Source organism: Typopeltis vanoorti, chromosome 9 (genome assembly GCF_054136105.1).
Source record: "Typopeltis vanoorti isolate ZY-2024b chromosome 9, IOZ_Tvanoo_1.0, whole genome shotgun sequence".
In the NCBI taxonomy this organism is placed as follows: Eukaryota; Metazoa; Arthropoda; class Arachnida; order Uropygi; family Thelyphonidae; genus Typopeltis; species Typopeltis vanoorti.
This window is the reverse complement of record NC_143557.1, coordinates 43,083,798-43,096,524: the sequence shown is the minus strand read 5'-3', so window position 1 is coordinate 43,096,524 and position 12,727 is coordinate 43,083,798. Positions and strand designations below refer to the sequence as shown.

The 12,727-nt window shown below is 36.3% G+C and overlaps 1 protein-coding gene across 1 annotated transcript in view; it reads left to right on the top strand.

Annotated features, from left to right (window-relative positions):
• The window catches only part of LOC150103009 (uncharacterized), a 140,573-nt gene that overhangs the window by 28,093 nt on the left and 99,753 nt on the right, over positions 1–12,727 (top strand). Inside the window, exon 4 of the mRNA XM_090397873.1 lies at positions 3,905–4,072. Within this exon, the coding sequence (XP_090253999.1) occupies positions 3,905–4,072 (168 nt within the window). The remainder of the gene's footprint in view (positions 1–3,904; positions 4,073–12,727) is intronic.

Below are 12,727 nucleotides of genomic sequence, written 5' to 3'. Positions count from 1 at the left end.
TCTGGGTACTACTCTTATAAGCAGTGGTGAGCTATGGAAATTTTAACAAAGAGCTCGCATTGTCGAGCAAAAAAAAAAAGTATAATTTAACCCTTATAATACTTATATTACGACTTTATAAAGCTTCTGACAGATATGATAATTACTGTAGATATCAATCATTAATGCTAGATCTTTTAAAAATTCCAGATTGAGAAGTCGGTTTAAAAAGCCCTTATATTAATCATTTGATGCAAAATTCTTGTATAAAGCTGGGTAATTTCTCCACACAACAAGAGCTGTTTGTAAACTGCAAGCTGCCCATCGTGGTCCAAACACACAGCCGATCTTTAAAATTTCGATCCCAAGGCCTTTTGCAATCGTATTTAATTCTCGCTGATTTTTTGGTGATTGATGATAAAAAGCATATAATTTATCCATAAATATTTCAAAATGATTTATTTCTTTAATGTTTTTTTATCGAATCGTCTAATGCTAATTGTAAACGATGAGCTACGCAATGCCAAATCACAATGTTGGGAAATCTTTGTAGAAGTTTGATTGCAACACCTGATTTGTTTCCTAACATTACACTAGTTCCATCAAAACAAAATGCAATGAGATGATTTTTTAAATAGTTATCAGAAAATCCATATGAATTTAAAGTACCAATTATAGTAGCATGTATACATTCCATGGTGGTATTTTCTAGTTCTACAAGATTATTAAACAAGAAGAACAAGGGGCTTGCAAATATGAGAAAATTTAACAAAGGGCTCGCGCGAGCCCCCAACGACCCCAGGCCTTGTACCAATATCCCGAGTCTTATAAGACTCAGGATATTGGTACAAGGCCTGACTGTTTCTTTATCTCACCATCCCTTGTCTCTAGAGTATTGAGTATATAGTATGTAAACAGCAGCATCATCTCAGACCATAAACCAGTTGTGTACATTTAATTGTTTAGAAAAGTAGAAACTAGTCTAGGTCCATGGAAGATACTACCAGACTTCCCATCCTTCTTCTTGGTTAAGCTTCTTCTCTGCTCCAGTTGGAGCATTCCTAGCTGGGATTGGGACTTAAGAATCATATATATATATATATATCTACCATCAAACAGAATATAAAGTGTGACCACAAATGTGCCCTCCTCCAAAGATCTTGACTTTGAGAATTCTACAAGGAGAGAGAGAGAGAGGGGCTAGGGGCTGGCTCCTAACCAACCCCAATTGCAAGGCATACAATCTGACATCATCTAAGAAATGCCTAGAAAGAGATGTTGAAAAACAAAAAAATATAATATCATGACTATTCACCCATCTATCTTATTTACTTTTCTAGTACAGCATTGCATGTTTGCAGCTGTAATTTCAACCATAGCAATAGGTTGACCTATTCTTGCTTGGCCAAATATGCACAGGGAAAGTGGCAACATTCCAAGAGAGAAAATCTTGAGAAATAATACCATTTTCCTAGGATGTTCATAACATGTTCTAAGTCTAAATAATTATTCCTGTTGTAGTCTTGACAAATGGGTTGTTCTAGTGTTGTCCTGAACTATCTTCACTAATGCTGATAATGGTTCTTTCTGTCAGAACTTTATGAACAAACTGCTGTAAAAGGCATTGAAGAGAAGAACCTTCACCAGCATTAATGAGGCAGTCAGGAGATGAGTCTGCAACACCTGAAATTTACGGATGTTCACACAATGTGAAATTCTCTCCCAGGACACTGAATCCTTAATGATTTCTTTTCTTGTATGTTGATATTTTCCAGACATACACATCCTAGCAGAATTAGATTGACTTATTGCTGCAGTCAGAATCACAACAGCAGAAAAGCAGTGCCACACTATAAAGTACTTTGGTCAGATGGTTTTTAATAGAATTTTATCACATGGCATGAAATTTTCTTTTCCCATTCCCTTGGTACTCTTCAGCACATTCCTCTCTGCTAGAAATGCCAAGCAGTTTCAAGGTGTGCTGTACACTGTTCATCCTTAATAGACAAGCTTAGGTGTTGAACATTATTCATAACTTATTTTAACGGTATTATAGCATCAAACTGACTAAATTATAAAAAAAGATGTTTATTAACTGGTTTATATTTCATTGGACTGCAAACCAGCATCTTCAGAGCACGCAGCAACATATTACAGTTTACACACGACAATGAGTAAGTGAAACAATTCATAGCATGACTATGAAGCATTTCCCTAATCTGAAGAAGTATGGTTGCATTAATTTGCCAGGAATTTGGAAGGCTGTTATCTTAAAATCAATTTCTACATAGTTGCAATACTTATTCACAGCATTAGAGAGTGCCAAATTAGGACTTTAGATCTTTTGTCCATTACAATTTGAATTGTTTGACTTACTCATTGGCATGTGTAATATGTTGTTGTTGTGTGCTCTGAGGATACTGGTCTGAAATGCAATGAAATATAAGCTAGTTAATAAACATCTTTTTTTTTTTTTTTTTTATATAATTTACTTTTTTTGGTGTTGTAATACCATTAAAATAAGTTATGAACTGATCATTCCTAAACCAATAGAGACAACAACCAACCTCTCTCTCTGATGAACAACTAGAGACCCATTACTCAAAATAACACAGGCCATAATCCTTGCCTGTGTTATAAATAACTGGTTTAGGTTAAGGATGAGATATGTCATCCAGATCACGCAGTTTATGGCATTTCATGCTATGCGATAATTTCAGTTTGTTCCTATTAAGAAACCCACTCTGTCTGGTAAACATCGAACATTATTTAATGCCATTGTTTTCAACTGAGTTAAGCTTAGTATTTGATAGTGTTTGCTATTTCTTTTTATTTTGCATCCTCAAACGGGTTAGAGTTAGTGAAGTCCCCCTTCATAATTCAGCAGTTTTATTATTTCTTAATAAAGACTCATAGGGTGAACAGGATGCTATAATAATACTGATGATATGATAACTAAGTTCACATCATTACTAGCTTTCTGTTAGCAATTTTCTTCCAAATAATCTTATCTGTCATGTTTTCAAGGACCTTATTTTTGGTCTTTTAAAGCATTATTAATTATATATATCTACATAATGATCTGAGTTATGGAGCTTAAGACTGGCTTTTTCTTGCCACCTGTTTTGGTAACCTTTCCCTTCCCATTCTGTTTAAGTAGCCATACCAGATAAGTTCTGCTAATACATTCTTGAAAGATATTTATGTCACATTCCTGTCTAATACTTTTATTTTTAACATTGTTCCTTGCATAATTTTTTCAACAATCTTAAATATCTCAAAAATATCCTGAATATATGGTCTCTACCATTAGTTTTATTTCTGACCCATTCACCAGATCCACGTGATCAAACCAAAAAGTTTTCAAACCACGTGGAAAATGGTTTGAAAACTTTTGTGTACTGCATGTTTTGTTTTGTCTCTTTGCTCTCTTATTCCATTAAAATTTGTTCTAACCCATTACCATGTTTGTTTATTTTATTATCTGTCCATATATAATTTACCATATTCACTGAAAAGTTTGCCTAAACAGCTGAAATGCTTTACTTGTTCTGTATTGATTTACCATCAATGTTTTTATTGCTGATTTTCATGCCAAATGCATTACAATAGTTTTCCAGTTTAAAGAGCCTTAAAGTCTTATAATGAACTTATTTAAGAGAATAATATCATCTGCATGAAGTAAATAATTGAGTTTAATATTTCAGATTTTGTTATTTTCAGTTTAATGTCACTTTCATAATGATTAACAGTGGAGATGTGTAGCATGCACACTACACCTAAATTTGCATTAGCCCATTTTATATGAGACTTGATTTTATTAATTAGTGATCATTCTTTTTTTTTTTACTGTATTTAAATGTTTTAAATATTTTTACACTACACTATTACATAAATGACCTCTTCTTTCACGTTCTGTTGCTAGGTAGCAGTTATTTACAAGACAATATACTTCTCATCCTTTCAGAAGATATTAGGTATTCCTATTGATTTTCAGCCATCTTCCCTTTCCGGTCTGCCTGGAATATTTGCTCATTATGATTTAACAATAAAAAGCCCGAACAGAAATTTTAACTGGACTGGAGAAGGTTTGGTAAGTCATGATATTTAAGGTGATCTAAAGATTATGTATTTCTTAAAACATGAGCCGCTTGCTCAACTTCAAATACAAAATAAAATATTCTGTTAATAAACAAATAATAATTTGGTTTAATTTCTTCCAGTCTAAAAGATAATACTTCCAAACAAGGATTTTGTAACTATGGTTAGAACAAGTGAATTACAATAATCCCTTAATTAATGCAGTTAGTATCCAGAGAAACCACCACAGAAAACAATCACATTAATCAAATTTATAATATTCAATATGAAAAATTATAATTGCGACATAACTTTGAAGGAGAATAATGATTGTAATAATTTAAAATTCTGCTTACAATAGAAAATTATCTGTATTTGTTTGAGAAGTAATTTCACAGAATATTTTGAACCATCTTTTCTTCTCTTTCTTTTTCCATGCATACATTTGATAGTAGCAGCTTTCTGCAAGTTTCAACAGACTTGAATGCTTTTCTCAAATGTTTGGATTAGCTTCTATAAGTTATTGCATTTCTAAAGTGCAAAACCATCCTATCAAAAATTTTTCTTTTATAGTTATCTTCTTTGTCTGCCAATTTGTGTTTCTGTCCACATCTGCACATGAATGACTGTTCATCTAAATTAAGGAGGTTATCATTACTAACACCAGAATGCGATTTAGGTTGAACATTCATAGCATCCATTTCATCTAAACTAAAATATTTCTGTGGCTAGTTATTTCTTCAATAACATTATCCACTTGTTTGATCCCTCTTTGTGCCATGAATCATGAATATTTTTAGTAGTAATCTTTCCAGAATTCTAGGAATGAAATTGCATTGTCTTCCATTGTAGCTTTAATTACCTGCACACAAGTTCTTACAGATAGTATGAAAAATGCTATAATTTCTTGGTCCGTAAGCTGTAGTGACGTATTTGCTGGTAAAAATACCATTTTCACATAAGTGATTAATTCATTCCAGTTGAATGGCTTGGTGAATTAATCAAAATGTTAATCAGGCTGGGCACTGGTTATTTCATTCTTTCTATTGTCCATAGTAAGTGAGGAAAATCATTTAGATTTAATTTAAAATGCATATATAATTGCAGAAGATAAGCAGTCAGAACAAACTGAGGTAGTTGCAGCAGCATGTGTGTGTGTGTGTGTATTGTTGTTTATTTCACAAACCAATTTTATAAAGCACATCATTGAAAAAATAAATCAACTCTTGCCAGACACCACATTAACTGAATTCTAGATTTTATTGAGACATTGTTATCAGTTTATAAGCAATGTTAATTCGAGAAGTGTATTAATCAAACCTGCATTAATTGAGGGATTACTATACACGCTCTGTCCAAAAAGAAACTGAACTTTTGATAGGGAAAAAAAAAAAAAACAGGCCAATTATAATTGTTAGAATCATTTATTTCAATCAATATACTTTCCCTCAGCTTCGATACAGCGTTTGGTACAGTCAATTAATTCGTTAAATGAGTTTTTTATATCGGTTTTTGGGATACTGTTGAGAGCCATGGTTACTGCCACTTGAACGTTTTCAGTGGTGTAAGGTTGCGACACCCTGTGTTGTATCACTTTCCTTTCATCAGCAAATGAAGTTGGGAGGAAGAGAAAGAAGTCACAGGGTGCTAAATCAGGTGAATACGGCAAGTGATCCAACACACAAACTTGGTTTTTGCTCAAAAACTGTTTCACAATGTTCGAACGATGAGATGGAGCATTATCGTGCAAAAGTGACCAGCTGCCTGCATCACAATATTCATGCCATATGATGAATTCTTGCTATCAATCGCCTCAAAACTTCGAGATAAAACTCACCATTGAATGTTTGGCCAGGTGGAACGAATTCTTTGTGGATAATGCCCTTGGAATCATAGAAACAAATCAGCATTATCTTTACTTTTGACTTCTCCAAGCGACTTTTTTTCGGATGCCCCTCTTCTGGTGGTCTCCAGTCAGCACTCTGGCACCTTGTTGTCAGCTTGTTTTAAGGAAGTTTGAGTCCTTACGAGCGGTTTTAATGAGATCCTTGCAGTGTCAATTCGATACATTTTTTAGTCATCGGTCAACTTGTGACGACAAATCGCAGATTCAATTTACGGAGGCCTAACTCTCAGTCAAAATGTTGTGCGCAGTTGATTTTGGAATCCCCAATTCATCTTCAATCAATCTCATGGACGATTTCGGGTTTTCTTTTATGAAATCATGCACTTTTTGGATGTTAACTTCGCTCAGTCCAGTTTTTGGACGGCCTGACTTTTCGTCGTCCTCAAGCGTCTCATGACCACTTTGAAATTGCTTAAACCGCTCATAAACTTGAGTACAGGATAAGCATTCATCACATGTGATTTTTGAAGTATTTGATGCGTTTCGGCAAAACTTTTACCAAGTTTAACACAAAAGTGAAACGCAGTTCTCTGTTTGAAACTAATTTTCCGACTGTTTGTCAAAACACACTGTCACTCTTGGCACTATAACTCGGCTTCTAATGAAACAAATGTCATAAACAGTTGACACAACACCAATGAAGGTTGCTGCTCTCGACAACAAAAAGATACAACAGGTGGCACCACTAGTTTTTTTTTAACAACTTCTATAAAGCGCAATGGTTTTCTTCTGTCTAATCCTATGTGAATGGTCTGCCAGTCCAGACTTGCCAGTGTGCTTTAAGCTATAAGTTGTGAATAATGTGCAACACCTAATCTTGTCTATTAGATTTATAATTGTATATTTTTCTTTAAAACCACAAAGTAATTAAATACTGGTCTCAAAGAAATTAACCATAGTCTCCCATCAGAGAATTATTCCATTTTCTTGTTATTGTTCTATTACTGTGATGCCCTCCTTGTGACTCATTGCACCGTGGATTTCAGAAAGATACCCAAGTAAGAATGAAGTAAATTTTCTTTCATGTCTTTGCTCCTGTGTTTTCACTACTTGGTTATAAGTTGATGAACTAGTGCTTTATAATATTCAATATTATTGTTGGCCAAAAAATGAAAAATAAAAAAATTGCATAAATATCTCAGAATGATTTTTCTGGTTTCTAGTTCTGATTTTCTGTTTTTATTAAGACTGTTTTTAATGTAATCTTTTAATACTTCTAAACTAAAGTTTGGCCACTGAAATTTTTTACATTCTTGCAGTGAGGTAGAGTTTTATCAGTTTCATTCCATTTTAATATGTATTGATATGGGAAATATTTTCTTAGTTATTGAGGGAGTGGTGTTTTGTATTTCTTCCTGCCTCCTGTAAAATCTTTTCAAAGAGGACAAATTTTCATCTGTTATTGCGTACAGTACTATTCTGCAAATCCTCATTCATGCCCAGTAGTGTATTTACTGTACAGTATTGCTACAGATCTTCCAGTGCTATTCCTTGTGCCTTGTTAATTCCATCAACATAAGACACTTTTTTCAGATGTTTCCTTCATACTTGTTGTATGTGCAACAGGTTAGGGAAGAACAAGGGGAGAGTCTAGAAAGTTCTGATGAACAACTAGAAAAAAATCATATTAAAGCAACTGATATAACCACAAGAATGAACATACTGGTACCAGAGTTAAGAAGGTGACTTATGTTTTTCTTTCTTGTAGTTATATCAGTTGCTTTAATGTTATTTTTGTTCTAGGTGTTTATCAGATTTTCCAGGAACCCCCCCCCCCCCCCCATATTTCTCATTATTATAATGCAGCATAACCTGTTTTATGTGTTTCAACAGAATCCACAAACATTTGTCATTGAGCTCATGAACATCATTCATTATTCTAAAACAGGTCATTCCTGTATAATAATAATACATTACATTCTGGTTTTCAAAATATGGAGCAATTATTTTTATTTTATTTATATTATTATTATTTTACTTTTGACTTATTTTCTGACCTCAGCTTACTAGTGCCAGTTTGTTTATATTATATATGTTACCGGCAAAGTGTGAAAAGCAGGCATTCTATACAATGTGTAGCATTTTTAGGCAAAGTATGAAATGTCTGTTTTCGTTTTATTTTTTTACATACTTTCCCTAGGCATTGTATAGAATATCTAGGCATTATATAGAATGACAAATGCTATTTCGGCAAAGTATGAAAAAGGCTTTTATTGAAAAGAATTACAAAATTACATATAAAGGCTTTTATTGAAAAAAGGTAATTACAAAATTACAGATTTTGAACTATTACAAATTACAAAAAACAGAAAAAGACCAGTGCTGAACTACTTGTTGCTACAAGGTAGACTGGAATGGCATTTTGAATTGCACTTAATTGCCTTTTTCATACATAAGCACTTTAAATTTCGGCACTTGGTCTTGCAATTACACCTCACGAATCCCTGACCACTACCCGTGGACAGAGCGGAAGCGGCTGACTGGAGAGCTATTTCATGGTCAGGCACGTCTCCAAACTCTCAGTAAGTCCTTGTGACATAAAGTGAATTGTGATCTGGCATAGAGTTGGTTTAAAATTCCTTCAGCAGTTCCAAGTCGGTAAAAACTATCGTCTGTCACACTCATGACAACCGGCAGCAGATTGCACGAGTCTCCCCATCCCTTGTCGACGTTTGGGAGAGGAACTCGCACAGTGGCTCCCAAAGCTTCGGGTGGAAATTTTTTGTCGGAATCCATTTTCATTTTTTCGGCCTATATTTCCAGATTCAATTTAGATCGAATTTTACCTTCGACAGCATTCTCAATATTGAAGAAAAGAGTACACAAAATATTAACGTCATCACCTTCTGTTTTCTCACTTCCATCATCTTTACTCTCATGTCCACAGGTGGCGTGAACGTTTTGGTGACAGCTTCTGCAAGTATTGGCATCACTGGTTACCTTCAAACAAATGCAGCAGGTAGCAGAACCGGAAGCCTCTTCAGTAGGCATGTATTCATCACCACTTTCCTTTCTACCATCGTGGACTACAGTCTCGTCTGTGTTTTGTGCAATAGACTCTTTCTCTTGGATAGGGTTAGCTGTTTCTTCTTGTATTGTTTGGATGTTTTCCGTAATTTTTTCCAGTTGCTCCTCAGTCTGTATGTCTTGTAAAACATCTTGGGGTAAGGAAGATGTTGGGAGACCCACTTTAGCTTTGCAGCCAAAGAGAGCTTCATATGGTGTTCTCTTAATCCCAGAATGAAATGCCCTGTTCTTCATAAGTTGCACGAAACGTAGTCCCTCACTCCATCGGTCAGTTTTTTCATCTTGCATCCACGTACACAGCATATTTTCAATGTCCTGATTAGCTTTTTCGACACTTCCTTGGCTTTGTGAGTGGCGAGGCTTGCCATGGACGATCTTCAATGTCGGCCAGTACTCCTTTAGGCTTCTCACCACATTATTAGCAAATTCTCTACCATTGTCGGATTGTAGAATCGATGGTGCTCCAAGCAACGTAAATATGTCCACGAGGTTATCTGCCGCTTCTTCCGCTGTCTTTGATGTCAGAGCCTTGAGAACCACAAACTTAGTGAGATGATCTTGGTATACCATTATAAACTTGTATTCCCTGTCAGGATGTGACTGAAAATCGATGAGATTGACCTGACAACGGGAATTGAACTCGGAAAAAATCATAGGCTTCACTACAACACCCTTTTTAACACTTTTTGTTTTTTCTGACATGGCTCACAAAGGTGAATGTACAGTTCAATGTCATGACGAGTAATGTTCTTGTACTTGTGTGAGATTTCTTTCAACATTCTGTCACGTCCTCCATGGCCAATGGCCATACGAACTTCATTAAATAACTCAGAATAACGTAAAACTGGATTTCACTGACACCTTCTTTAACATGATTCTAGTAGTAAGATTTATACGTTGGTTAGACATAACTGGTAATTAATTTACGGAATTAACAACGCATATGAAGTATTTAATTAAAGATAACTTTAATGAATCACTTCTATATTTCAGCAATGTCACATTGCCATCTTCAGGAACATAAAGATATGGTATGTGCACTAAGGAACTAACAAAGCAAATGAGGAAGAATGTAAGAAACTAATTTTGTTCCTAAAGTCCTAATGGTGCCCTCTTGCGGGCTAATTTGGTAGTCTTGGCAGTTGGACTGAAGTTCTCATAATGAAAGTCTCCCAAATTTGGGGCAGTTTCATGCACCCAAATTTGTTGAGGTTAGGAACGTTTTTTAGAGCTGCTGAAGATTCTTTGAATAATCTTTCGTATTTAAACTTGCTGCGATGTATTATTTTTGTTTTCTTCCAACGAATTTTATGGTGGGTATCTAAGGCATGGTCTGCCAACCCAGAGCGGCTGTACTGGTGAAACCGGATGTAGTCTTGGTGTTCTGAAATCCTGATATTTGTTGTTCTGCCTGTTTGGCCAAAGTAGGACAATTTGCAGCTGCAAGGGACCTGGTATACACCAGGTAGGTCTAGGGGAAGTGGTTGGTCTTTGGTAGAGCGGATAAGGGATGCCAACTTTTTATATGGTCTGTAACAGGAAGTAAGGTCATATTTTTTGAGGATATTAGTTATTTTTTCAGAAGTGCCCTGGATGTAGGGGATAGTGATAGACTTGGTGTAGTCTTTATTGTGGAGGGGGGTTGTGGTTTACAGGTTTTAGTATTTTTTGGATTTTTTTGGGGTTATAGTCATTGGCTAAGAAAGTGTTGAGGATGTGGTTTAGTTCCATAGTCAGGGCCTTGTCATCTGAGCAGATTAATTTTGCCCTGTTATATAGTGTTTTTATCACCCCATATTGTTGTGAGGGGGGGGGGGGGGGATTGCTGGTGAATGTATCTGCCAGTGTGGGTGGGTTTTCTGTAAACAGAGAAAACCAAAGATCCATCAAGCTGGCGGGTGATTAAAGTGTCTAGGAAGGGGAGGGTGTTGTTTTCCTCTTTTTCTAAGGTGAACTGGATTCTGGGATGTTGGTTGTTTAAGTGTGTTAGGAAGGAGTGGAGTGTGTCTGAGCCATGTGGCCAAATAGCAAACACATCATCCACATAACGAAGCCAAATAGTGGGTTTTTGTGGGGCGGAGTTTAAGGCTTTCTCTTCAAATGTCTCCATAAAGAAATTGGCCAAGGGCGGGGAAAGTGGTGAACCCATGGCTGTCCCCTCTATCTGTTTGTAGAACTTTCCTTGCCAAACGAAATAGCCTGAGTTCATTGTGAACTGAAATAGGGCTGAGATATCGGGAGGAAACTTGGCTTGGATGAGCTCAAGGGTTTCTTTGAGTGGGACATTAGTGAATAGGGAGGAGACGTCAAAACTGACCATTATGTCAGTGTGTTGGAGTGTGAGGTTTTCTATACTGGCTTTAAAGTGGGCTGAGTTTTTTATGTATGATGGTGTGTTGCCAGTGTAGTGTGTGAGCGTTTTGGCTAAATGTTTGGCTAATTTATATGTGGGGGAATCAATGCCATCTACTATGGGACGCAATGGCATATTTTGTTTATGTATTTTTGGGAGTCCATATAATCGGGGGGGGTCTAGAGTTATAAGGTTTAAGTTTGTTGGTGACTTCCACAGGCCAAGAAGTGACCTTCTTAAGGAGTCTGTGGATAGTTCTAATCTGAGAGTTGGTCGGATTATATTCAATGGGGAGGTAAGTAGTACGGTCTCGTATTAAAGAATTTAGCTTACCTTTGTAGTCTTTTTGATTGAGTACCACAGTGGCGCTTCCCTTATCAGCTTTGGTGATTACTACCCCAAAAAAATCCAAAAAATACTAAAACCTGTAAACCACAACCCCCCTCCCCCCCTCCACAATAAAGACTACACCAAGTCTATCACTATCCCCTACATCCAGGGCACCTCTGAAAAAATAACTAATATCCTCAAAAAATATGACCTTACTTCCTGTTACAGACCATATAAAAAGTTGGCATCCCTTATCCGCTCTACCAAAGACCAACCACTTCCCCTAGACCTACCTGGTGTATACCAGGTCCCTTGCAGCTGCAAATTGTCCTACTTTGGCCAAACAGGCAGAACAACAAATATCAGGATTTCAGAACACCAAGACTACATCCGGTTTCACCAGTACAGCCGCTCTGGGTTGGCAGACCATGCCTTAGATACCCACCATAAAATTCGTTGGAAGAAAACAAAAATAATACATCGCAGCAAGTTTAAATACGAAAGATTATTCAAAGAATCTTCAGCAGCTCTAAAAAACGTTCCTAACCTCAACAAATTTGGGTGCATGAAACTGCCCCAAATTTGGAAGACTTTCATTATGAGAACTTCAGCCCAACTGCCAAGACTACCAAATTAGCCCGCAAGAGGGCACCATTAGGACCTTCTTTAACAGGATAAATCAACTTACTTTTGTTTTCTACGACTATCACATCACAGCGATTCAGCAGCCAAAAGTCACATGGTATCGTCTTAGAAGCCATCTTAGCATTTTTCACATCATTCACTAACTTTTGGTAGGTAGTATCGGTTAACAAAACGCAGTTTTTAGCAGCAGTGGCTCGAACTTTAGATAGTTCTTCGTAGAATTGTCGTTCCATGTTAACATGCCGTGATTCCTGCCCAGACAATGTAGCTTGCTCGGCCATTATTTGTGCAGTTCTGACTCTGTTTGAGGCGAGCGTAGATAGTCACATGACTCACCTTGTGACATTAACACTTGGGAGGTCGTATCTGTTTTGACATATACATGCTAATTGCTACCATGAATATTC